The following is a 27076-nucleotide window of genomic DNA, read 5'->3' on the forward strand; positions in this document are numbered from 1 at the left end:
ACCAATGCAATTTAGGAACTGGTGTTAAATGTACACACAAACAAAACTCCTCATCCACTGTAAGAGAGAAAGCAGCTTTATTTATTGTCAAGCTGGGATGCTACACCTTTTGATATCCATCTTAGAGACATTAACAAAGGTTCCGCAAGTGGTACATGAACTGTATCATCCCATCATTTAGATAAAAATGTAACCAGCTGTGAATTGGGATCTTCGTAGGCGAGGCCTAATGTATACTTTGTAATACAACTGTCACTAGTTGAAAATCTGTTCGGCCAGTTATACGGTCGTATGACAAAGAATACATTTGCAGCCTCTGGGACCTTCAAGAGAACAAAATGTAACGGAAAAAAAGGTTTCCCATTGTGATACAGTATTGCAAACAATTCTTATGTGCTAAAGCACATTGGGCCTGCATATTTTTTTTTATATGGAATCAAATGATCAATTATTTAAGTACATGATGCGTGATTTTCTAATGTGTCTATTTGACTGATTTATTAGTTGGGCATGGGGGGTAATACAAAATAGTTCTAAGTGGACAAAAAAGAAAAAGAAAAGAAAAGCAACCCATTCTGGTCAATTTTCAAAGTGTTACAAGGCATCGGTTACAGCAATGAACTAAAACTAGGCTTTAGAACTGTACAAAGTGAATGGACAAACAAAAATGCCATCACATTTGCTTGATGACAGCATTTTTTTTAAAAGCACCAAAGAGGCAAGACACACCAGACTTCTTCAGATTCAAATTGAATCAACAGTATCAGATTATCATATTTCTAACCTGAAGCTGCCTGCTAATCAAACGTTTTTTTTCAGTTAACAAAAAAAGAAAAGAAAATACAACAGACGCAAAAGGCAAATGGGTTTGGATGCATGTTCTTTTTCTTACCAATTGTTATCTTGTGTTGTAGTCTGAGTCCTTTGAGTGACGACGTGCCCTTAAGGTCACTGTCGGGGGCATGTCATTACATTTGGATACACACCAACTCAAGTCTTCTGTATACATACTGTATGTGTATATGCTTAAACACTCTGGGATGGTTGTCTAGTTTATGTGTCTAAAAAAGCACCCAGCAGAGGTCTGAGGGGGTCCGGTGTACGAAGCGGTGGAGGTAGGATTAGGACGTTGCACCGGGGGTTGGGTTGACATTTTGAGTGGCGGCTTGCGGTGCCACCTCTATGATTCGCGGCTTGTCGATGATGCGGGCCGTGCGGTTCCCTTTCTCCACGATACCGATGATCCACGCCTGGTGGCCCTCACCATATTTGGGAGATTTGATTTCAGCGCAGAAGCGGGCAGCCTGTTCCCGAGGCAGACAGATAAGCAGGCCTCCTACAAGCAAGATGCAGAGTAGATATGGGTCAGTGACAAGAGCTATGTCTTATGGGACAGAATATCACCCTGCCAGTTAAGACACAAACACACACCTGATGTTTCGGGGCATGTGCCGTGCATGAGTCCAAACATGTTCCCACATGCCTTGGACACAGCAGCCATCTTGGCGAGGACCGGAAGGTTGTGGATGACGAATGACACCTCGCTTCGCTGTTGTCGTGCAAGGGTCTGCGCGTGGCCCAGGATTCCAAACCCTGTGATGTCTGTGGCTGCGTGCGCATTGAAGGTGTGCATGAGCCCGGCCGCTAGAAGATAGAAAAAGCCAAGTTACAAAGGCAGGTTGTCTTTTAGCTGTTTTTGAGTATGTAATAGATGAGGTTATTATTACACAGACACACAAAGTATAATCAAGGCCTTTACTGTGGTTGCTGCTATGACACCTGAATTTTCAAGCAGGGATCAATATACAGTAGTAGGTTTACCTTACAGTATCTCATCTATTATCTTGTGCTTTTGTGATTTACTATTTGTGTTTTATTTGCTTTTAACCTGATTGATTTAGCTTCAGCCCATATTTCCCCTCTTCCTTAAAAAGACCTTGCCTTATGCCAGGCCACAATTACAGTCTTAATGGTCTTGCCTGCCTTCTTTGCATGTGACACTAGTAGGGCTTTCACGACTAGAGATTTTTACTGGTCGACTAATTTGACCCAGTGGTAGTCGACTAGTCGACTACTCGATGTCTACCTATTTAAAAAAAAGTTTTAATGCCATTACTACTATTATTATTATCTATTATTTATTTCTAACCCTAACCCAATAATAGGCTATTAATAGGCAATAACCCCCTTTTGAGGATCCTTGGAGACGCTGCTGTGCCAGAAGCGCTTCCCTTAAAACAGCATAAAAATAAAGGCAGGAGGATTTTATAATAATAGTAATGGCATTAAAACAATGCAAAAAAAAGAACTCCACTAGTGGTTATACTAGCCCTAGACACTAGTTACTTGGTAAATGGTGACCGTTACTGAGATTTCTCCCTACTGAAACCTGCCTATATTGTATAATATCCACATTTTGAAACACGTCTATCACAACGTCTATCACTCATCTAAAAAGGGACTCTCCCTCTAGCCAAGGGAGACATTAGGCTTCAAAGCTTGCAGCCAGGGCTCCTCTGCTACACTACTTTTAAGTTGTTGGTCTCATTAGAAAATACAAGAGGATCCATTTTAATATAGTGTACGTGTGTGCACATACCTGTCCTATTGAGTCGAGACATGTTCATCATGGCCTCGTGGTAGGCAAGCTCTACGTCTTCTTGGGTTACAACCAACTTGATCTTATTCCACTTCTCTGGCTGAGAGACAAATCGCAGAGGGACTCGTTACAAACACAAACACCATGTGATCATTTGAAGACTGCACTGAGGCCAAGAACAGTAGGCAGACTTACAATATCCAACCACTGGTGAACTGCTACTGACACCTGAGTCCCCAATGGCTTGGTCAACACCAACACATCCCCTGGCACTGCATTGTCTGGCCTAGGATCACGTCACATAGCGGTTGAGCGTTAGGTTGTGTTATACCAAACTGATTACGAAAAACGTGAATTAAGGTTAGGAGCTGTGCAGTGAGAACGCCTTACATGATGAATTCGTTGGGTTGGCAGACCGTCGTAGCCACTCCACCCATCACAACCCAGGGGTTGAGCACCGTCTGGCCTCCTGTTACAGATGTGCCGGCCTCCTCTGACGCATCTTTGAAGCCCTGAATGATTAGTGGCATCACTTTGTCCCTCTCCTGCAAGGGACACCGGACAGGGAGAGAACCAAGAACAGATGCAAATCAATGTCAGTTTTCATGTTGGGTTAAAGGTATGGTAAGTGGGTTTTTTTCTGGTTGAAACAAAACGTTTTTTGTTAAAAGATTAAAACACTATATTTTGATAGTAATCATTGTTATAGAGTGTTTTTTCAGTAGCATGGGTCTCTGCGTCTCTCCAGCTCTTTAATAAACTGAAAATTCATTTTCAGCTGGGTGGCCAATCTTCAGCCAATCAGGAGAAAGTACCCATTTATCAGATTCAATTTTAGAGTGTTCCAGTTCCAATTTTGTCTGCACATTTCTTTGTGTCACCAGTTCCAAATTCACTCGTTTATCCTGCGTGAGTTCTCTCTCCTGATTGGATAGAATTGGTATCCCGACCTGAAAATGCATTTTCTGTTTAATCAAGAGCTGGAGGGACGGGGAGACCTGTTACTGAACAAACACTCTACCAATGAGTACTAGCAGAATATAAAGCAATTTAACACTGATTGTAACAAGGAAATATCACTTACCCCTAGGTATATTATTTAAATAGGGTTAAGTAAACATTTATTTTACTTTTAGGTTATTATAGGCTGGTTATGGTTATTAAAATCTCCATGACATTTGTGTGGGTTACTCACAGATGTTATTATAGTGGTTCCAAAATACTTAGTTTACCTTCTCTGACATTTTGTTACTGACTCCCAGAAGCATCAGCATGTTATCACATTCTGTCACTCCCATGGCATACAGGTCACTTAGAACGTTGGCACAAGCTATTCGGCCCTATGAAAAAAAGAGGAGGATTAGGGAAGCGAAGGACTGATACCCCGAGTATCACTGTTATAACCTCCGGTCAGTGTGTGCAATTAAGACCACCAGCTGGACACACATCAATGACAGGAGCTTCATACCATCATGTAGGGGTCGTCCACAATGGGATAAATGTAGTCTGTTGTCTGGACCAATGAAAGGCCTCCATGTCTGAGGGGTATAACACAGGTGTCCATACCAATGCCTGCAAACAAAAATAAATAAGAAATAATGGCAATTATTTCATACTTTGCAGGTCAAAACCTGTGTGTTGTGTTGTGTTGTGGACATACCCAGTCGGGGCATAACTGCTCCAAGGAACTGTTCATCCTCCTGAAAGTGGTTCTCCTGTAGGGATTCAAGCAGCTTCTGCAACACCTCTTGCGGCACCTGCAGTCAAGACAATAACTCTGTTTACATGTTGATATCCTCGTAGCCTTCCTGTTATCAGCCTGATAGTGTAACCTGCTGTGTGCAGGGAGAATAATCTATCAGCGAGGCAACACACCCACCTTGCAGCCTGTTCCCTTGAGCTCAGCGAAGCGTGTGAGTCTGAAATTCTTCTCCAGCTCATAGCTCTCAGGGTTAAATGACTCCCTCACAGACATGGCTGGATAAACACTGGGTCTTCACCACTAGAGCAGGAACAAGAAGACATACTTGAAAACTCTGCCTAAAACATGAACAAGTTGAGAGAAAAGCTAATGGGCCATGCAAAATGAAAAATATGAACATATTCATTGTTAATGAATTCACAATATTAAAGTAATACCACTATTCTTCAAATAGTAAAATAAGTCATAGTAAAACAATAGTACCACTACTAAAGAGGACTAAAGACCTACCTTTTTAACAAAGCTTTTTTAAATTATATATCTACACTGGTTTTACCTCTGGGCTTTATGCCCTCATGTTTGAAATGTTTCTGTTTCTTTTATAGTGGTGTGATGATTTGTTTTAATGCTAATGCTTATTGTAGCACTTTGAGATTTACACAAATATACATTGAAAATAAAATCTATTATTATTATTATTATTACCATTAAAATAATAGTACTATTATTTATTTATGTTCAATATATTTCCCTGTTTCACAGGGTACTATTCTCTATCCTGTTGGGTCTTCAACAGGGGGTCTGGAACCCCTAGGGGGTCCTCAGAGTTACTACAGGGCCAACGCCAAATCTTTGTGTGATGGGGAACATTAGCCGAAAATAGCAGATGTACAAGCTCACAACGCCTCCCGCTGCGAGGAGGCGTTGTGAGCTTGTAGGTCGGCTATTTTCTGAGAGTTTGTGTAGAGGGAAAAAAGAGCAGACCAAGTACAGAGCCAACGATCAAGTTCACTAAATATTGAGGGTTTAAAAGGTTAACTATCTGAAAATACACATTAGCATGAATCCAACTATCTATGAAATCTATGAAAAAGTTTAATCTGCAACACAATCTTATACAGTAGTGGGGGTCCCTGCTTCATCTCTCTCTCAGCTATCTCTCTCAGCTAAGGGGTCCTTAGGCAACGTTGAAGACCCCTGGCCTACAATAGATGAACCTTAATTCAGGCCAGAGTAACAGATTTCCGATCCACAACATAATATAAAACATACACAAACAATTATGTTCATTTACATAAACATACTCTGCAATGTGACCAAGATGTCATTTTAACAAATACATACAAATGCATAACAAGACAGGTATAAGTGATGAAATCGTCTTGTTATTCAACTGATTTACTAGACGGGCCCAGTGTTGCCATGTCCGCTTATTATAAGCGACTTTGGGCTTGTTTTTCTGTGAAGTTGCTTGTAAATATTGGTGGTTGCGTTTTTTTTGGGCTTGTTTCTTAAGTGTATTTGCTTATTTGGGCTTCCTGCCTAAATGTTGCTTAAACCAGTGGTTCTCAAACATTTTCATGTCAAGGACCCCACAAATTAATATGTAGTCTGCGGACCCCCATCTGAAAATATTTTGTGCCAGGGAGTCCTTGTTTTCCTAGACCTGGTTGCTTGTTTCTCTCACAGAATATGGCAACACTGAAACGGGCCTAGGAAAAGGGATAAGAGGATCGAGGGGCGTTCAAGAGACCAAAGAATGCTGCAAACTTCATAACAATAACATTTGCACAAAATAACATGGTCAGTTTCCCAGCCGTTCAGACAACGTTTTCTAAAAATCAATCCCTACATCACATGGACAGAAACACACTCTACTGCATCTAGATGTTAGTTTTTTATGATTTGATAAAATAAAAAATAACAATCGCAGTTGTCTTTTTTTTGGTGCGCTGCTAGTACTGGGGCTTGCTATGAAACGGCCAGTGTTGCCATATTTGGAGAGAGAAATAAGCAACCAGGTCTAGGAAACCAAGCCCAAGAGAAGCAACTACGCCACACGAGCACTTTATCGGCCATTTGAAAATAGCCGATCTACATGTGAGCTTGTTAGATCTGCTATTTTCAACATTGTAACAATACAAATCTGGTGCAGGAGTCCCTGGCACAAAACATTTCCTGAAAATACTTGAGAACCACTGGTTTAAATAGTAATATTTTTTTTGCCTAAATAAGCAAGTACACTTTAGAAACAAGCCCAAAAAAACGCAACCAAGCAACTTTATAGAAAAAACAAGTCGCTTATAATAAGCCGACATGGCAACACTGTATGAACGTTGATCGATGCGTGATAATGATAAGCATTAAGCAGCAGTTGCACGACACATAACAGCCTGTGTTCAAATCTAAGGACCCCCAGATTAATATGCATTTGTCCGCAGACCCCCCATCTGAAAATATTTTGTGCCAGAGACCACCATACCAGATTTGTGTTGTTAAAATGATTCAAAAATATTCCACATTTTTTGATGTTGAAAATAGCAGATCTACAAGCTCACAACGCGTCACATCGCGACGTGTTGTGAACTTGTAGATCGGTTATTTTCAAATATCCGTGGCTTGTGTTCATAGACCTGGCGCTTATTTCTCTCGAAAATCTGGCAACACCGAGCAGCAGTTGAAACGACACATAACAGATCTACCAGTGACATTTATGTTAGGTTTAGAACATACATGACTGTGCGTTCACCGTGCAGCCGCAACATTTTAAGTTACAAAGTTGCAAAGGGAGGCCACATGAGCACTTTAAAACCTATATGCATCGACTATTCTTTTTTTAAATCTTGAAATAAGGTGAATATTTGTTTTGAAACATTCTAACAACACAAATCTGGTATGCGGGGCTCCCTGGCACAAAACGTTTTCAGGACATGGGGTTTAGGGACAATACGTTAATTTGGGGGTCCATAATACATAATAGAAACAAGTCCAAATAAACAAGCATCTACACTTTAGAAACAAGCCCAAATAAGCAAGTAGACATTAGAAACAAGCCCAAAAAACCGCAACCACCAATGATTTACAAGCGACTTTACAGAAAAACAAGCCCAAAGTCGCTTATAATAAGCGGACATGGCAACCCTGACTATGAAACGCTGATCGATGCGTGATAATGTTGAGCATAAGCAGCGGTTGCACGACACATAACAGATCTACCAGTGACATTAGTAACAAGTAAAGAACGTGCACTGTTCGCTGTGTGATCACGGTGTAGCCGCGGAACAGAACGGCGGTTGATTCGCAAACATTAGAAGTTACAAAGTTGCAGGGTTCAGAGCCACTGAAACAAAAATGTCGGCGGGGTAAAAAATTAACCCCTTCCTGCCCCGCGCCATGCGATGGTGTGCCACAACATAGTTCGTATGAATTAAAACACGCCTAAACGAGCAATCGGTGTGATGTTTACGATCGTGTGTCACATTAAAGCCGTTTATAACGGTATATGTGTCGATTTAGGACCAAAGCAGAGTTAGATTCGTGCAACATTTCCCCTTTAATTGCTCTCGCCCAGTTTATCTTACCCAGTTTCACGGTTTGCGGCGGATCCCGATCCTAGAAGAGCGGGGACGGTACCACAATGCATTGGGGAGAAATCGGGAGTCCGTAGAGAATGCCTGACGAAAACTACGACGATTGTATATTGTATTTACCCCACTAGGTCGATAATATACTATGTGTTAATTGGCATTGGCTGCGGAAATAATATGTATGCGTTTGATTGCGTTGCAACTTGAAAAAATAAAGTATGTGTTTCTTGATACAAAGAGGGGGGGAAAGAGATCTCAAAGGGTCCTTCGCCTGCACGCTGGTGGCTTAGACATTCCCTTTAATGCACTGTGAAGTCTGGCAATAAAAACTCTACAATGGAGTGTACCTTTAATTTTAGTATTTTCCCTCCAATTTAGGCCCAAAAGCCCAAAACACAGATAGATTGCCAATGTATAAAACCTGGTATTAGACTGATTTACTTGCTTTGTGTACTTTTTTTATCACTAGGCATCTGTCTAAATATATTTTTTAATAGTGACTATGCAAATATCTGCCAAACCTTCTTGATTTCAGTGGCTGAAATGAATAATTTTGGAGCAAACAGCAGAGGTCACTGAATTCATGTTTAATGATGAGCACAGTCAACTGTACACATACAAGTTCCACAGTGAGCAAAAGCAAAAATAAATGACATGTCTATCACAGTATTTACAACAGTAACAGTAATACACTTGAACTTTATTGTCACATCACAAGTTTACACCATGTGTAAAGGAGAATAATGACGAGTGAATGTAAAAAAAAATATGCATAAAGTATCAAATCTAAAGGTATAAAGGCACAAATTGTCATAGTAACATGATCACATGCATGTGTTTTGCAACTAACATACTGTAGCTAAAACTGAAAAATGTGCATATAGGCTATAGGGAAAGTTATATTAAGGTATCTTTATGCCATAATTTCTAAATGTTAAATGACAAAGTTGACAAAAATATATGAATTACATTTATTTTCTGAATGCAATATGTGGAACCAAGTCAGATGCTGCACTATGTAAGACTATTAGCGTATATTACTCCCACTGAAAAACTGGTCACTTAAAGACTTTTAAAGATTTGCAAAATATACGAATGTTGCCCTAATTAATAAACAATATTTATTTTTGTTCATTAGTTAGTTCCCAACCTGCAGCCCCACTTACTTAAAGAGATAGTTCACCCCCAAAATGACTTTTTTTATATCGATTAGTCACCCCATGGAGACTTGAATTCATGGATTTATTTTTGTTTTTGTCGCATTCCTAAGCCAATAATTTGATGACTGGCAGCGGTTCCGGTAGGAGACACAAAGAGTCTTCTTTGTATCTCTTACCGGAACAGCTGCCTACCGGTCCACTGGTCATCAAATTATTGGCTTAGGAATGCAACAAAAACAAAAAAATATCCATGAATTAAAGTCTCCATGGGGTGACTAATTGATAGAAAAAAAGTCATTTGGGGGGTGAACTATCCCTTTAAGGTATGAGGCAGTAGCCTACAAGGTGTTATTATGTATACCATAATTAAATTATTAAGTTGCTTATTAAGTGAAGAGTATCTGGAAGTTTAGTTGTCAAAAAAGCTAAAAGTTAGTGTGTACAGGGTGAGGGGCAGAGAGAGACACGCACAGAGAGAGAATTTAATTCAGTAACTTACTCATTATTTGGTCCACTTGTGTATTTTTTTTCTCTTTACAAATACAGAGCAGTCACAGCTTTAATCTAGAGTGCCAAATGCATTACTTTAGAGGTATAGATGAAGAAAGTATAGGCTACTTGCAACAAATCTGCTGCAAAGCCTTTGTGGCAACACTTGAACAGTCAACCAGTCACGTTCTCCGCTGTGTCTACCACACTTCCAGGCTTGTTATAGTCACAGCCTGAAAAAGAAGGAAGACAATGTACTGTATGTGGTCTTTCAGAGACATTACAAATATCAGTAATGTCTTCATGAAAGAAAACCGCACAGCAGCCTTCACATGCATACGAAAGTATGCATAGTATCTTGGGTGATAGTTGACATAACAATCTCTTAAGCCTCCCTCTCAATTAAAACCTGAGATACAGTAAAACAAAGGCTAGAGTGGCAAGGAGGGTGAGGTATAGAGGCGAGAGAGATTACGCACAATGAGATGTTAGTAATAAGCTGACATTTTGGGAAGCTGGACAGGAATGTTAGATGTCATGGCAATAGTGTGCATGTGAGGCAGTGAATAAGCCATCCAGTCCAAAGTGATGTTGCTCACCTTGAAATGAGAAATAAAGTGAGCAACCATTATGTTGCTCACCTTTGACTAGATGGAGTCCAGTGTGTGTGTGTGTGTGTGTGTGTGTGTGTACGTGCGTGCGTGCGTGCGTGCGTGCGTGCGTGCGTGCGTGCGTGCGTGCGTGCGTGCGTGCGTGCGTGCGTGCGTGCGTGCGTGCGTGCGTGTGAGTGTGTGAGTGTGTGGATGGTGGTTGGTGGACTGGCAATGAGGGAGGCTGCAGGCCACACTTACTGTAAGTGCTGAGTGATAAAGCGATAACAGGGAAAGGCATTTGTGACGGAGAGGTCAGATCGAACAGACATAACAGCGGATAAAATGAACATGTGGGATCTCATAGCAAAACCTATTTCATATATCATAAAATGCAAGCATAAACATATATATATATATATATATATATATATATATATATATATATATATGTATGTGTGTGTGTGTGTGTGTGTGTGTGTGTGTGTGTGTGTGTGTGTGTGTGTGTGTGTGTCTCATATATATATATATATATATATATATATATATATATATATATATATATATATATATATATATATATATATATATGAGACACACACACACACACACACACACACACACACACACACACACACACAAAGAAACAGTGTCTGATGACTAGCTCACACTTGTAGTTGTAGAGAGGAAAGTTAACCCCCATGTGAAGGAGCCAAGGAGGTGATGTGGTAAGCAAGCACAACAGACGGACTGCATGTCTTCCTTATCCAACATCTAGCATGCTAGATAGAAATGGTTTCTATCAAAAAAGGGTTCAGAATGGTTGCATAGAAGACCGTTAAATAGCAAACTGCATGTTGTGTGGACGGGTGTGTTGCAACTATGTCTAGTTATCTAAAGTATGGCAATAATCAGGGACGCAGAGAGGGGGGGGGTGGTGTCTTTGGACATACTCAGTTCCATTGGGGGGAGGGATATACCCCCCACTTTTGGGATGAAGAAGAAAAAAAAAGAAGAAACCTCCGACATCTACACTTCATGGAGTACATTTTTTGAACCGAATTAACCGAAACACCCCAAAAAGTAACAAACCCGGTAAAAAAATAAATAAAATAAACGCAACAAACTATAGTAGGCTATTTTATAGCCTACTTTAGTCAAATGATTATGTCATGCAAAAATAACAATCTCCAAGCTCACAAGTCACAAAGGGTAATTGCACATTGCAATTGTTGTGTCCTTGTAGATCTGCTATTTTTGCAATTAATAAAAATTTCTGCCAATAATGACATCCCCAAAACCAAGGTTAATTTGAGTGTCAGCATCCTCCTTATAAGAGAAACACACTCTTGCTTGTTAGTGAGTACTGTAGGCTAACTATCGTATTTTTATTTGATTTATTCTTATGCTTATTTGGAAGGGACAGCACTATATTAATGAACACCGCACATACAATGCTGTGTAAATACACATTTTTTTACCCAGTCCAGCCCTGCATAAACATAACATATAATACAGTATACACTACTGTATCTATATACAGTACACTGGTATGTGTGCATAAATTATTTATTTGAATTAATATATATGCAGACAGGCAATTAACACCGTAAAGAAAAATAAACAAATACAAATGTATAGAGAAATAAATACAAATAATGATGTATAAATTAGAAAAGTGTGCTCCTTGGAGCACAGGTCTCCGCCAAGCCAGGTTGCCTAGCCAGGGCCCGCAAACTGTGGTCATAGCCACTTGGAATGGGATCTGAAAAATCATCTTGATATACATCTTGATCACATGACCCCAGAGATAATGTGTACCGATTGGTGTGAGACAAAGTCTGTAGGAGTAGTAGCAAAAAGTGTGTTTTGAAGAAAACACACTATGGCAGATAATGTAATCTGGCACAAACAGGGCCTATAAGTTGTGTCATGATCCAAGGAATCCAGAGGCAAAAGATGTTGATTGTACGACCTACGGTTCAAGAGTTATAGGCCAAAACGTGAAGTGGGCTGTTGTAGCGCCACCATGAGGAGATTTAAAAAATGTGGGATGGAGGTTCTTCCTTGGCTTAGTGGGAATGTGCATGCAACAAAATGGCCAACCCCACAAACTTTGGAAGCCAATTGGAATGGAATATGAGAATATGTGACAGATACATACAATGTATGCTGATTTGCGTGAGGTTTGGACAAAATCTGTAGGAGTAGTAACAAAAAATGTGTTAAGCAAAAGTCTGTCTCATGGTGGCGCTATGACTGGCCGATTTTTAAAGAATCGGTATAAATGGGTGGATATTCTTCCTATAGCCTACTGGGAGTTTGCGAGCAAAGTTTCCCGCTGATGGGTTCAGCGATGCTTGTAGCATGTCGTGCAAAATGGGCCCCTCCAGCAAACTTTGAAAGCCAATCGTAGTCAATCGGAATAGAATCCGAAAAATCGGACAGATGCATCTTGGTCACATGACTACAGAGATGATTTGATAATTTAAAGGTGATGTTTGGACTTGTCAGGTGGAAAATTATTTTGATTGTATGACCTACGGTTCAAGAGTTATAGGCAAAAACGTGAATCGGCCTGTTATAGCGCCACCAGGAGGCCAATTTGAAAAATGTAGGGTGGCATTTCTTCCTTGGCCTAGTGGTAAATGGTGGGAATGAGCGTGAAAGCTAAGTTTATAACAGGCCGAAGGTTCTGCTCTGGCCTCCAGGGAGTGTGTGTGCACAGCTGATCGGTCCAACAGTGCCAGAGGTTAGCTGTACACAGACGGACGGACGAACACACACACACGCACACACACGGTGTGTGTGTGTGTGTGTGTGTGTGTGTGTGTGTGTGTGTGTGTGTGTGTGTGTGTGTGTGGACGGACGGACGGACGGACGGACGGACGGACGGACGGACGGACGGACGGACGGACGGACGGACGGACGGACGGACAGACGAAAACATAGTCTCGGCCACGCCTTCGGCCCGGCGGAGACAATAATAATAAAAAAAAGATATATATATATATATTTAGAAAATATATTTTGAGGCCAAATGCATGGTATGTGCAAATGCCCATTCATACTTGTGCATGGTCTACTGAAGGCATCCTCGTTGTCTGCAGCATCTGATCAGCCAAAAGAGAAAAAGGGTTTTTACAAAGATGCATGTCAGCAGGAACTGTTCCATGATGACCAGTGAATGTTGTTGTATGTATTATGTATTAGGGCTGGGTAATAAACCGAAAATATATCAAAAACCGATATTTAGAACCAATAACTGACTTACTGTACAATTATTTTCTTATATATCAATGAATCAACACGAAACAATTCTCACAGAATTTTGTATTCAACTAAATTGATTAGTCTGATTAACCACTTAAACCCTGTATTACACTTTGTTGTACAATGGTGGTGTACAAAAATGGCTAAAATAGCCAGACTACAAGTTCGATGCATTGTGATTTAAAAAATAAATAATCGTTCATTAATCGTAATCGAGATCATGAAATAATCATGATATTGATTTGAAGTCATATCTCCAAGCCCTAATATGTATACAGAAGTAAATTATTCTTACTGTACCTCTTTTCAGTCTTCTCCTGGCAAGTTTAATCTGGTCTTGAAGGATCTGGACCCAGTCTCGAGGTCCAGGGAGTTTCTCTATTCTATGTGCAGTGCAGTATTTCTCTGTAAACACTGGACACAGTGCACAAGACTTCTATTCTTTATTTTTAACATAATCAAATATGATGTCCTTCTGTAACAAAAAGAAGTGTCATCTATCTATACACTTTAATTTAACCCAGAGAGTGTAAATATCTTTACGATTTTGCAGTGAATTAATCAACTATATTGTGTGTGGCCAGTGTGGGTGATGAAATGTATGGTCTGTGTTGTGTACCTTTGATGGCACCCACAATGTTCTGGTCCAGACCCTTGCGGTTATCATTGAGACCTCGCTTCCTTTTACCATTGGGCAAGGAGTTAGCCAGAGTAGGATCATCAAAGAAGGCACAAACCTAAACATACAAGTCAAAATAGTTTAGCCATCAACACGAAAGTATCGGCCTATTCACATCATATGCTAACATTCTTGAACATTTAATTGTCTTCAGAATAAAGGAAATATAATTGACCATTAGTTGTATACTGCATACATACATAGTAAAATCCGGAGTGTAACTGAGAGTACAAATGTAACCATTATGGGACCATTTGGTTACGTTTATACACTCTCAGAGTTAATCACACAGGATTTTACTGTGTGTACTGTAACAAGCACATGAAATATAATTCGCTCCAGAAACAGTAGAAACACACCAATTTCCTAAACAGCAGGCTGCCAGAGCGTGTATAGTTGACCAGGATAGAGTCCAGCTGGGCCTTGGGGATAAACACATCATAGTCCTCTGCCAGACGCACCTCTGACTTAAAAGGAAACATACAGTACGATTGTGAGCTGGGAGTGGTGGGGGTGGGGCTGGGGCGGATTTTGATGGAATAGTTTCGTCTTACATGATAAAACATTTCAGCTGTCACCCATGAAGCCATTGTAGGAACTATCACATATTCAAACTTTGGGATGATGATAAACCAGATGTAGTGGGTAAGCCTTAGACATAGAGAGCTTACCTCTGAAGATTGATGAGTCTGTCTTAGTTGGCTGGTGGAGAGAGGTGTATCACTGTCAGCAGCAGCTACTAGATTGTTCTGAGCACACAGAGTAGAAACCCCTGAAGAGATAGGGCCGGGTGTGGAAAAGTCTCTCTCTGTCTCGTGTTCCCCCGTTCTTCCAGATTCTAAAGGCGAAGCTATAGTTGGAGACTGTGGCACAGAGGTAACAGTGGCACTTCTACTTGGCGTAGTCAGCAGTGTTGCTTTGAAGATCGGCCTCCTCTTGCGAGGCCGGCGGCGAGGGGCAGGGCCGGGGCAAAGGCGTGGGGGGCATGGCGAGCCTGCCTTTTCTTGCTTCTCCAGGGATGCTGGAAAGACAAACACAATGAAATGAGAGTTTGTCAATTCAATATCACTCTCTTCCTGTGAATCTCTTTCAATGTGTATTCACATACTGACCTTTCTGAGTCTGCATTATCCGCCTCATGGCACGTAGTTCTTGCAAAATGGCCTGCAAGGTGCCCTTACAATTACACATACAGCAAGAGTGTTCTGGTGCTGCAGAAGGGACTACTTCTGTGGGACAATAAGACAATAGTTCACAACTGTACTATAAACTCTGCATTTCAATGTGTTTTGTGCTGTATATTTGTGAGTGTTTGTGGTTGAGAATATACTGTATAGGCAAATTGTCAACATTGCTACTTGCTACAGTACATTGCTACTACCTGTCAATGTGAATGAGCTGAATGCATTCTACACATGGTTTGAGGCTAACAACTTGCGAGTGCTATCCTGGCAGCTGGTATGGTTGGCCTAGCAGCCATTGTGGAAAGGGTGTGTTCCTCCCCTGCAGTAAGCACAGCGGGAGGGGCACACCAAGGAGATGATCGTGGACTTCTGTAACCAAAGGCAGAGAGGTCTTACATGCCCCTCCAGATCAATGGCACACGAGTTGAGAGGGTGAGCAGCTTCAAGTACCTGGGGGTACACATCACAGAGGACCTGACTTGTAGTATGCACACAGAGACCATGGCAAAGAAGGCGAGATGTCTGCACCACCTTAGGCAACTGAGGAAATTCAAGGTCTCACAGAAGGTCCTGAGAGCCTTCTACTCCACTACCACCCAGAGCATCCTGACGGGGGCCATCACTGAATGATACGGTAATAGCTGCTTCAAGGTACCCAAAACACGCTCGCCCCCGCTCGTTAGAAATAAGTTTAGGGTTAGGCATAGTTTTGCTGAGGTTAAGTTTGTGAATAAGGTTAGGTTTTGGCACCGTTTTACTGAGGTTACGTTTAGGAACATATGTTTAGGAACATATGTACATATGTTTTTTAATAATAATTTTTTTAAGCATTTTTGTTTTGTTTGTACATATAGTGTTATTTTCTCTGTATTTTTGTGTTGATATTTGAACTGTTTGGTTGCTACTATATATGTCTATGAATTGAATTCCAGGGACCCCAATGGAAACAAGACCGCAAGGACTTTTTTGGACGGACCTTTTAGACAAAGTATTATAAATGTAATTGTGATGTTTTAAATGTTTTGCCTAATAAAATATCCAATAAATCAAAAATAGTTTACTGAGGTTACGTTTAGGAATACCAGGCGAATACCGCAGGATTTGCCCCAGGGCAACTGTGTTTTGGGGTGCAGTCAGCCGAGCGCACTAGTGGGAGCTCCCTCCCATCTCTGCAGGACGCAAACAACAGCAGATGCTTGGGAGGGCTACGAGAATTCTGAGAGATAAAACAGCACTCCAGTAATGGACTGTTTATGATGATGCGGACTGGTAAGCGCTTGAGGTGTTCCCTGTGGCTGTCAGAGTCATAAACATATACCAGGTTTGTCTTACTGCACAGATGTATATATGTATATATATATATTCTTGATGTACATAGCCAGAAAATACTTTTGATGTTTGACTTGATGTTTGACTTTAATTTCATAATACCCCCCATTCCCTAATTTGGCACGTTCCCCATTTGCACATTCACTGTTATGGCTATCTTGCTTTCTTGATTCTTATTTTATTTATTTCATACAGTACTGTACTATTTTCATTTTTGTTATTATCCAGTGCATACAGATGATGCTGCACAGTTGTGCGGAAAATGCCACGTCAAAGTTGCTTGTACCTATATGAGTTAGTGACAAATAAACCCCTCTTAAAACATTTTTGGTTAATTTTAGTGGTTAAATAAGATAAGCTCCAAGGATTGCAGTGTTGGCCAGCTGGTTGGTTGGTGCATCCGTCCACCACTTTGGTCCAAACAACATTTGTCAAAACCGGATTGTAATGGGATTTGCATCTTCATGCCCCCCAGAGAATGAACTCTACTTATTTTGCTGACCCCGTGACCTCTCCTTTAGCACCACCCTCAGGCCATAATGTACATTTTGCTCACTCTCAAGTCATAGTCAGATTGCAGGATGAATCATTCTTTGTTATAGCCCCAGCGTGATTACAGAGCTCTCTAAGGATTAACATTTTGGTCGGTTCAAATTTCAAAACACTTTGGTGTTAGATGTAGCCTTTTCAGGGCTGCTACCAGAGCTTTTACATTCTTGTTTTTTTCCGTAGAAATGTTGACTCAAGCTGTGTTCGCATCTGTCCAAAAATGCTTTGGGACTCTACAATCACCTTCATTCACTGTGATCAAGCCCTTGCTGTTGTTGAAGATCCTGAGGGCTTTGTATTGGTCACAGCTCTGCCCATTGATGGTGGGGTTGGCTGTGTATGAAGGCGAGGGTCCTGGATCCTCTGTGGAGTCCCAGATGTTCTGGTGGTCCTCTGAAGGGAGAGATAATGTGGCTGGCGTCCAATTTGGATGTTCATGCTGGGGCTCCTTTTTCAAGCTCTCTACTTCCGCTCCCACTCGTTGATAAACCCTGCCAGTCTTATCGTTCAGAAGCCTCATCATGCCAGTGATTTGTCTCTTGATCTCCATGCTTTCGTCCCCTAACCAAACTAAACGGAGAGCAGTGAGATATATTACATAATATAGCCACTGAACATCTGTAATTATGTGAAATCTTTACAAAGACAGTACCCACCATCAGGTACAGCAGCATCTTTACACTCTCCATTAGTATCCGAGCAACTGGAGTTCCCCAAATATGCTGGCTCAAAATCTGCATAACAAAATACAGCATTTTCAGTATAGTTCCATTATAGTTGGAATATATATATATTTTTAAGCAAACAGAATTTCCCAATAAAACTACAGGGACTGGAATAGGAAATGAATGACCATTAATAATCATTCTTAATGAGCATTGTGCAGGCTGATGCATATGCTAGCCATGCACAGCCCCCTCCCATCCGATGCAGATTCCACCACCTGTAGGTTGTATGAAGTAGAGTCTAGACTTGTCTAGATAGGGAACCAAAAAGTGATCTGATAGCATGCCTTTAGAATGCAACATTTTCTAACACTAGGACAGGTAATAATTGTTAAATTAAAGTTTCTTAATTATGTCAAACTAATTCCGTTAGTTAATAGGCACAAACGGTCGTTACCTGGCCTTTGTCCCAGCCAGCACGCCCACGTGGGACCCATATGGGCCCAATGCGGGCTACTTGGGTACCAAGTGGGCATGGGCTTGAACTGGGCAAATTATGAGGGTCCCAGGTGGGCTGCATGTGGGCTAACTGGGCGTGGGTTGGAAGTGGGCAAGCCCACGTGGTTCCCGCGTGGGCTGCATGTGGGCTAACTGGGCGTGGGTTGGAAGCGGGCAAGCCCACGTGGTTCCCGCGTGGGCTGCATGTGGGCTAACTGGGCGTGGGTTGGAAGCGGGCAAGCCCACGTGGTTCCCGCGTGGGCTGCATGTGGGCTAACTAGGCGTGGGTTGGAAGCGGGCAAGCCCACGTGGTTCCCGCGTGGGCTGCATGTGGGCTACCCGCATGGGTTGGAAGCGGGCAAGCCCACGTGGTTCCCGTGTGGGCTGCATGTGGGCTAACCGGCATGGGTTGGAAAGGGGCAAGCCCACGTGGTTCCCGCGTGGGCTGCATGTGGGCTAACCGGCATGGGTTGGAAAGGGGCAAGCCCACGTGGTTCCCGCGTGGGCTGCATGTGGGCTAACCGGCATGGGTTGGAAGCGGGCAAGCCCACGTGGTTCCCGCGTGGGCTGCATGTGGGCTAACTGGGCGTGGGTTGGAAGCGGGCAAGCCCACGTGGTTCCCGCGTGGGCTGCATGTGGGCTAACCGGCATGGGTTGGAAGCGGGCAAGCCCACGTGGTTCCCGCGTGGGCTGCATGTGGGCTAACCGGCATGGATTGGAAGAGGGCAAGCCCACGTGGTTCCCGCGTGGGCTGCATGTGGGCTAACCGGCATGGGTTGGAAGCGGGCAATCCCACGTGGTTCCCGCGTGGGCTGCATGTGGGCTAACCGGCATGGGTTGGAAGCGGGCAAGCCAACGTGGTTCCCGCGTGGGCTGCATGTGGGCTAACTGGGCGTGGGTTGGAAGCGGGCAAGCCCACGTGGTTCCCGCGTGGGCTGCATGTGGGCTAACCGGCATGGGTTGGAAGCGGGCAAGCCTACGTGGTTCCCGCGTGGGCTGAATGTGGGCTAACCGGCATGGGTTGGAAGCGGGCAAGCCCACGTGGTTCCCGCGTGGGCTGCATGTGGGCTAACCGGCATGGGTTGGAAGCGGGCAAGCCCACGTGGTTCCCGCGTGGGCTGCATGTGGGCTAACCGGCATGGATTGGAAGAGGGCAAGCCCACGTGGTTCCCGCGTGGGCTGCATGTGGGCTAACCGGCATGGGTTGGAAGCGGGCAATCCCACGTGGTTCCCGCGTGGGCTGCATGTGGGCTAACCGGCATGGGTTGGAAGCGGGCAAGCCAACGTGGTTCCCGCGTGGGCTGCATGTGGGCTAACTGGGCGTGGGTTGGAAGCGGGCAAGCCCACGTGGTTCCCGCGTGGGCTGCATGTGGGCTAACCGGCATGGGTTGGAAGCGGGCAAGCCTACGTGGTTCCCGCGTGGGCTGAATGTGGGCTAACCGGCATGGGTTGGAAGCGGGCAAGCCCACGTGGTTCCCGCGTGGGCTGCATGTGGGCTAACCGGCATGGGTTGGAAGCGGGCAAGCCCACGTGGTTCACGCGTGGGCTGCATGTGGGCTAACCGGCATGGGTTGGAAGCGGGCAAGCCCACGTTGTTCCCGTGTGGTCTGCATGTGGGCTAACCGGCATGGGTTGGAAGCGGGGAAGCCCATGTGATTCCCACGTGGTGTACATGCTGGCTAACTGACATGTACATATGGGCTAACTGGGCATGGGTTGGAACACACACACACACACACGCGCGCACTCACTCACTCACTATAAATCGAATAATGTGTAAACAGATTTGTTTTTGTTTTTTGTTTTACCACTGCCAAACTAAACACTAATGCCAAAAACAGCCAATATACAAGCTCACAAAGACGGACAAACTATTCAACCCCATTTTAAGTTGTACTATATCTTCCTCTTCTACCCCAGATTTTAACCCAGTTTCCTGCACAAGTGCTGACATATTTTACCATTAAGATAGAGCCTGCCTGTTCAGGGGATGATTTCAATCTTGACCATCAGGTCAGAATTTGTGTCAGATCCTGTGTCTAGGTGAGACATGACCTTTGACACAATCGAAATGTCTCAATAGAAGAGCAGGGAGACTAAATGCAACCACCCCAATTATATATATAGTATAAGTTATATTGTATGAACATACTCTACCATACAGATTGGACATTACATTGTATTTTTAAGTATTTAAGTATTTGTTTTTATTTATTAGAGATGGCCATGGCAGGTTAACTGTTTAACTGTTAACCGTTTAAACATTAAAAGGATCCCTGGCTAATAAACCAATCTACAAGCTCAAGCTTGTAGATCGGCTATTTTTGGCAAAGAGGTTTGGTGTAGAGGGGGAAAAAAGAGCAGACCAAGTACAAGTTTACTAAGGGTTTAAGTGGTTAAAGCCCAACTCACTTTTTCTTAGATTTTAACAAGTATAAATGTGTCGTTTGTGATAGGGAGCAATGATAATACAATTTGTTCATAAGCTTGTGGATTCAGAGCTTTCTGCTTTCTTTCAGTTACATGTGCTGCTTCAAGTCAAACTACATTTGTATTATCCTGTTCAAGTCCAGACTAAATCCCCTCCCCCTGACTGCCTGTTAATGGCCCTATCTGAGTGTGACCCTGTGGGGGTCACACACAGATAGCAACAATGGAACAATGGGTATTCAAATTATCACTTCAAGGCATGCCAGACTAGTCTGGGTTTGGAGGGGTGGGTGGTTTAGTTTATTTATTTCTTTAAAGGTTAGTTTTATTTTTTTATTGTAATATAGATTTTTAATAGCCGACCTACAAGCTCTTTTTCAGATAGATTGTTTTAGTTAACTTTGAAAATACACAATCCTGTTTCAGTTAGTTATATTTTTTGTAAAGCCTTGTTTCTTGGCTTAGGCAGCAGTGGGGACACACATATCTTCCTTTTAGAAAGACAGAGAGTCTTTTTTAAAATATAATGAAAACAAGAAGTACAGTTGGAGGGGGTACAGCATTGTGTTGAACAGAGCTGTGTGTGTGTGTGTGTGTGTGTGTGTGTGTGTGTGTGTGTGTGTGTGTGTGTGTGTGTGTGTGTGTGTGTGTGTGTGTGTGTGTGTGTGTGTGTGTGTGTGAGAGAGAGAGAGCTCGGGTGTTCATTTAGAAAGTTGAATGTTTACATCAGCACAGGTTATGTTTATAAAGGCTGGTGATGTTTGCTTTAATGCAGTATTACACACTTTACTTAAGACAGGCAAGGCCATTGTATTTAGTTTTCAGTTAGTATTTTATTGTTATTTATTTATTGTTTATTTGCTCAGGCATTTCTAAGGACAGCTAAAGGTCCTGTTTGCTTTGGGTCCTAAAGGCCCCCTCTGTTTGTCCACTAAATTCAAATTTAAACTGACAAAGGACTCAAGGAGCAAAGCAGAGAGGAGGATTGCCTTGTGATGGATTTCTGCTTTCATAACTAAGTAAGTAAATATTTAAATGCAGTACTGATCTCTTTAAGTAGTAGATTGTGCATTACTCTGTTCTCAAGCTAAACTTTATTTTCATGCTGTTTTATGCTGCTCAGTTTGGGCATTCTTCCTGCTTGTCTTGGTGAATCATTGTGTGTGTGTGTGTGTGTGTGTGTGTGTGTGTGTGTGTGTGTGTGTGTGTGTGTGTGTGTGTGTGTGTGTGTGTGTGTGTGTGTGTGTGTGTGTGTGATTAATTTTCCTTTATCTGTCTAACTTTAAATGTAATTTGGCAACACATTTGATGTATACCAGTAGAAGGCATGCCACAGCATATACAGTAATGGAAAGTTTCATAATTCTATAATTTCTAACAGTTGGCTTCTTGTCATTTCTATTAGGAGGACTGAAGAACACAAGGATGCAGAGAAGGCTCTCTCCAAGTGGTTCACTGGGGCTTGTGATAGAGGTGGAAACAGAGTTTGAGCTCAGAGACAGCTTCCACAACTGGATGATGCACCACCCTAGTAGACAAAGTCTCTGTCTCTCTTTCTCTCCCCTTAGCAGCACAATACTTGGTTGGTTCTGTCACTGGGGATTTAAACAGAAAGGCTCAAGAGACACCCACGTACACATAGGGCCCAGATTCATCTGCAACATGAAACTGGATCTCAGAATCCCTCTGCCCTGTTACATGGACAATGGAAGTTTTTGATGCACCTCTTATACACTATTTATACATTTTTTGGACCATTTTTATTCTTATGTTTTGTTCTGTTAATAGTCTCTGTGGAGCATTGTCAGAATATTATATTGCATTTTTGTGATTTTATGTATATACTGTATGTACACTTGCACGTTTAATGTGTGTGCCTTCTCTTCCTGCACCTTTACACTACTGCTATATTTATTTCCATTTGTATTTTCATTGTATTTTCATTATCTTGTAATATTGTTTTTAATAAATTTGTCAAAATATATATTGTCTATTTTCATCCTGGTAAAACTGAAGACGTGTAAAATGTTATATACCCAATTTTTATTTTAGGTGTGTTTACAAGAATTAACACGGTTCATGTTTGATGCTTAATCTATTTTATTTATATTTAAATCTTATTAGGACCCACATTGGAAATCAAAGGAACCATTGCACAAACAAACCCAGTTAGGACCCACCTCTGTCCCATATAGACTTGCCTAGTTGGGGCCCACCTGGGGCCCAGGTAGAACCCACCTAAAGCCCACATGGGCATCCCAGTTGGGACCCACCTCGGTCCCACATAGACTTGCCTAGTTGGGGCCCACCTGGGGCCCAGGTAGAACCCACCTAAAGCCCACATGGGGCCCAGGCAGAACCCACCTAAAAGCCCACATGGGGCCCATGTGGGGCCCAGGTAGTACCCACGTAAGGCCCACATGGGCATCCCAGATGGGACCCAAGTGGATCCCGCTGACATGCCGACATGGGGCCCATATGGTTTAGCCCACCTTGAAACCATAAGGGACCCACCTAGGGCCCCGGTGGAACCCACCTAAAGCCCACATGGGGCCCATGTGGGGCCCAGGTAGTACCCACCTAAAGCCCACATGGGGCCCAGGTAGTACCCACCTAAAGCCCACATGGGGCCCATGTGGGGCCCAGGTAGAACCCACCTAAAGCCCACATGGGGCCCAGGTAGTACCCACCTAAAGCCCACATGGGGCCCATGTGGGGCCCAGGTAGAACCCACCTAAAGCCCACATGGGGCCCATGTGGGGCCCAGGTAGTACCCACCTAAAGCCCACATGGGGCCCACGTGGGGCCCAGGTAGAACCCACCTAAAAGCCCACATGGGGCCCAGGTAGTACCCACGTAAGGCCCACATGGGCATCCCAGATGGGACCCAAGTGGATCCCGCTGACATGCCGACATGGGGCCCATATGGTTTAGCCCACCTTGAACCCATATGGGACCCACGTGGGCGTGCTGGCTGGGGTATTGCAAATGTATGCGAAATATTGACGTGGCGAAACCTTTTGTTTACTGATTCCTCACTGCGTGCAACACAGCGACAGACAAATACCCAGACAGTCACACAGCACGCGCGTCTTGCAATCTGTCGCCTACCTTCATCCGTGATCAGTTTATAGCTCTGTGACTTCCTTCTTCTCTTCCTTTCGCCAAACTCCATCTTTAGTATCTAATATAGGCTACAGATTAAGTTGTAAACCCTAGAATCGCTGATCAGAAGACGAATCCAGTATAGGAGGCTATACGCACCCCACCGGATCACTGTCCATCTGCCTTATTAATCAGTTAAAATTCTGCCTTAGGCTTGGTCTGCAGATTCTGTCTCCTGCTAATTCTAATCTAACTGCCCCTTAATGGAGTCAATGACCACAACAGTTTTAACCAACGTTTGCTGCATTTCCATGTTCATCCTCTGGTTCTCATGAGGTTGGTCCTTTTCGCTATGTAAATCAATAAATGACTTTAATATTTAAAAAATCGTCACATCCCTTTGCGCCACCTGATGGTACGGTCTCATCTGGAGGGTCCAGATAGTAACACCAGTGTCCAAACCTTTTGTGTCAAAGTAATTAAAGTAACAACCCATTATTATTATTATTATTATATATTATAGAAATTCAAAATTATTTAAGAAAATTTGGTATTTTTGAAATATTTTCAAAAATAGCAGATGTACAAGCTCACAGTGCGGCACGAAGTGTTGCGCTGTGAGCTTGTAGATCTGCTATTTTTGAATAGCCAACATATAAATGGATAAAGTGGTTAAAATTATTGTTATGCTATATGTTCCACTTTGAGAACCAATGACCCCTAGACTACACTTGTGGCTTAATCCACACACAGCTCTTAGAATTATTTCCTGTTTATTCAAATGGAATGAATCCCCCCCCCCCCCCCCATTATCTGCAGACTGCAGCCCCTTTCCCAGCCCCCCCCCCCCCCCCCCCCCACCACCACCACCACCACCTCATCTGAGGACCTGACATGGACCCGACAACCCAGTGAAGAACACTGAACACATCTCTACTCTGACAGAGTGACAGCAGAAGACATTCAGGATATCCGCTCAGATTGAAACAACCTGCACCATCCAGATAAGAGCATCCTGTCAGGGAGCATCAGTCTGATATCAACTGCTCTTCACAGGATCAAAGAGTCCTAAAGAGAGCATGTGGTCAGGAGCAGTATGGTTACTTAGGATGTATATACTGTGTGTGTATGTATATATATTATTATATATACACACACACACGCACGCACGCACAGACAGACAGACAGACAGACAGACAGACAGACAGACAGACAGACAGACAGACAGACAGACAGACAGACAGATCTGACTGACACCTCTCACTCTGGCCTTGTCAATACTAAGTGTGGCGTGTGTGTGTGTGTGTGTGTGTGTGTGTGTGTGTGTGTGTGTGTGCGTGTGTGTGTGTGTGTGTGTGTGTGTGTGTGTGTGTGTGTGTGTGTGTCGTGTCGTGCATACTTCCATATTTGTACAGTAACTTTATGTGATGCATATATTCATACATTTACAATCTACATATTTACATAATGGTTAAACATTTCATGCCTTTTGTTTTCCGTTTCACTTATTGTGCATATTACACACATAAATTGTTCACTGTAGGCTATCTCCTATTTTTATTTTATTTTGGATGTTATAATCTCTTGATTGATTATCAATTGATTTTTGCCCTTTAGCTTGTTGTTACCTGGTTCCAAGCATGCCACATGCAAGCTGTACAAGTACTACTGTATATATGACTAAATACAATCATGAAGTTGAACCTGAACATTTATTTACATTAATGTCTGTAGCCCAGATGTAATAAATGCCTTTTTGACATATGTTTTCCTCTCTCCTGAACATATTCATAGCATTTATTTTAAATTCTACACTGCATAGACAAATTATCCCACAGACCCACACTACAAAACGAACGCTTTGGTTGTATTTTATGCCATTAATTCACCCACTGTTTTACCTTTCAAATTCAAAGCTTTTAACGAATCACTGTAGACTTTTATCTTGAAAGTCCAAAAGCAAAAGTCTCTCATAAACTTACTTCCTTTGCTCACTTCCGGCAAAAGTTCTTCTTCCGGGTTGCCATGTCTGCTTATTATAAGCGACTTTGGGCTTATTTGTCTGTGAATTCATTGATTGAATACTTTAACAGTTTGCAAAGACAAGCGCAGGGAAGTACAGTTCAATACAAGGTCTATTAAGATTTTAAACGCAAGAAAGCGCTATGGCTTGTTTCCATTTGGGTCCTTTGTACTCAATTCAAGGAAGTATACTAGGACCTTTACTGTTCCTGATATATATGTGAATGATATGTCTTCAGCTTGCGACTGCAGACTGTTCCTGTTCGCAGATGACTCGGCTCTGCTGGTCTCGGACAGGGACAGGCTGCAGGTTGAGAAAACTCTCAGCACTGAACTCAACAAGATCTGCATCTGGCTCTCAGACAACAAACTTTCATTACACCTGGTTAAACTGAATCCATCCTCTTTGGGTCAGAATCAGAATCAGAATCAGTTTTATTGTCACATCACAGGTTTACAAGGTAAAAGAGTGGGTGAAATTCTTTTTTGTACATCGTTCCCATCGCAACGTTAGTTTCCATAGAAAGAAGAGGGGGGGGGGAGAAGAAGAGGGTGGGGGGTAAGTGGGAAGGATATCAAAACAAGAGAGCAACAGAAGGCCAGACAAGTTATCTACATATTTACAAATTACCTGAGATAATAAAAACTAAAAAAAACTAAACTAAGGTGCCTGAGCATAGCAGCAATGTATTGTATACTGTGCATGTTATACTTATACTGTGCATGATAGACAATGGACGTTAAGGTGCTTAGAGGAAAAGGAGCACAATAAAAAAGACCAAAAAAAAGTCAGTGCGTTATACAAGGGATTAAGGTGCAAAAGGTCAGTGCGTGTCCACCTAGAGTGGACTGACCCTAGTATAATCCGCAAGTAGCTCCATGAGAGAGTGCAACAAAAAGTCATTTGTACCTGGTGTAGTCCACAGGTGTGTCCGAGGGGGGGCTAAAGTCCAAGTCATTGTCCCTGGTATAATCCACAGGTGTGTTCAGGAAGAGCCAGAAAAGAAAAGGCTGCTGAACAAGGCCTATGCCTCATCCAGGCTTATTCCCCATTCAGCATTCTGACAGCAGCCGGATTGAAACTACACCAATACCTGGTGGTGGAACTCTTGATACTGCGGTAGAGCCCCTTGCCCGGTCGCGGTCGTTGTAGGGGGTTGAACAGTCTGTGACTTGGGTGGTGCTTGTCCTTGATGATGCGCTTGGCTTTGAGCA

General features: G+C 42.7%; 2 protein-coding genes across 2 annotated transcripts; both read right to left on the bottom strand.

Annotated features, from left to right (window-relative positions):
- Positions 1-55: 55 nt before the first annotated feature.
- On the bottom strand, positions 56-7953 carry sephs1 (selenophosphate synthetase 1). The gene is made up of 10 exons (XM_080438366.1): positions 7883-7953; positions 4479-4601; positions 4260-4356; positions 4068-4171; positions 3832-3939; positions 2990-3144; positions 2795-2885; positions 2600-2699; positions 1432-1644; positions 56-1336 (listed from the first exon to the last, which is right to left on the bottom strand). Exons 2-10 carry the CDS (start codon positions 4572-4574, stop codon positions 1122-1124), a joined length of 1179 nt encoding a protein of 392 aa, XP_080294492.1. The 5' UTR covers positions 4575-4601; positions 7883-7953; the 3' UTR covers positions 56-1121.
- Positions 7954-9711: 1758 nt separating this feature from the next.
- Positions 9712-23909, bottom strand: bend7 (BEN domain containing 7; the record flags this gene model as incomplete). Its single annotated transcript, XM_080438054.1, has 10 exons — positions 9712-9770; positions 13199-13240; positions 13701-13814; positions 14020-14137; positions 14439-14546; positions 14751-15100; positions 15192-15308; positions 17385-17711; positions 17798-17875; positions 23846-23909. The coding sequence occupies 10 exons, from the start codon at positions 23907-23909 to the stop codon at positions 9712-9714; spliced, it is 1377 nt and encodes a 458-aa protein (XP_080294180.1).
- Between the last annotated feature and the right edge of the window lie 3167 nt (positions 23910-27076).

This window comes from Gymnoscopelus braueri (genome assembly GCF_963280865.1).
Source record: "Gymnoscopelus braueri genome assembly, chromosome: 9".
NCBI lineage: Eukaryota > Metazoa > Chordata > Actinopteri > Myctophiformes > Myctophidae > Gymnoscopelus > Gymnoscopelus braueri.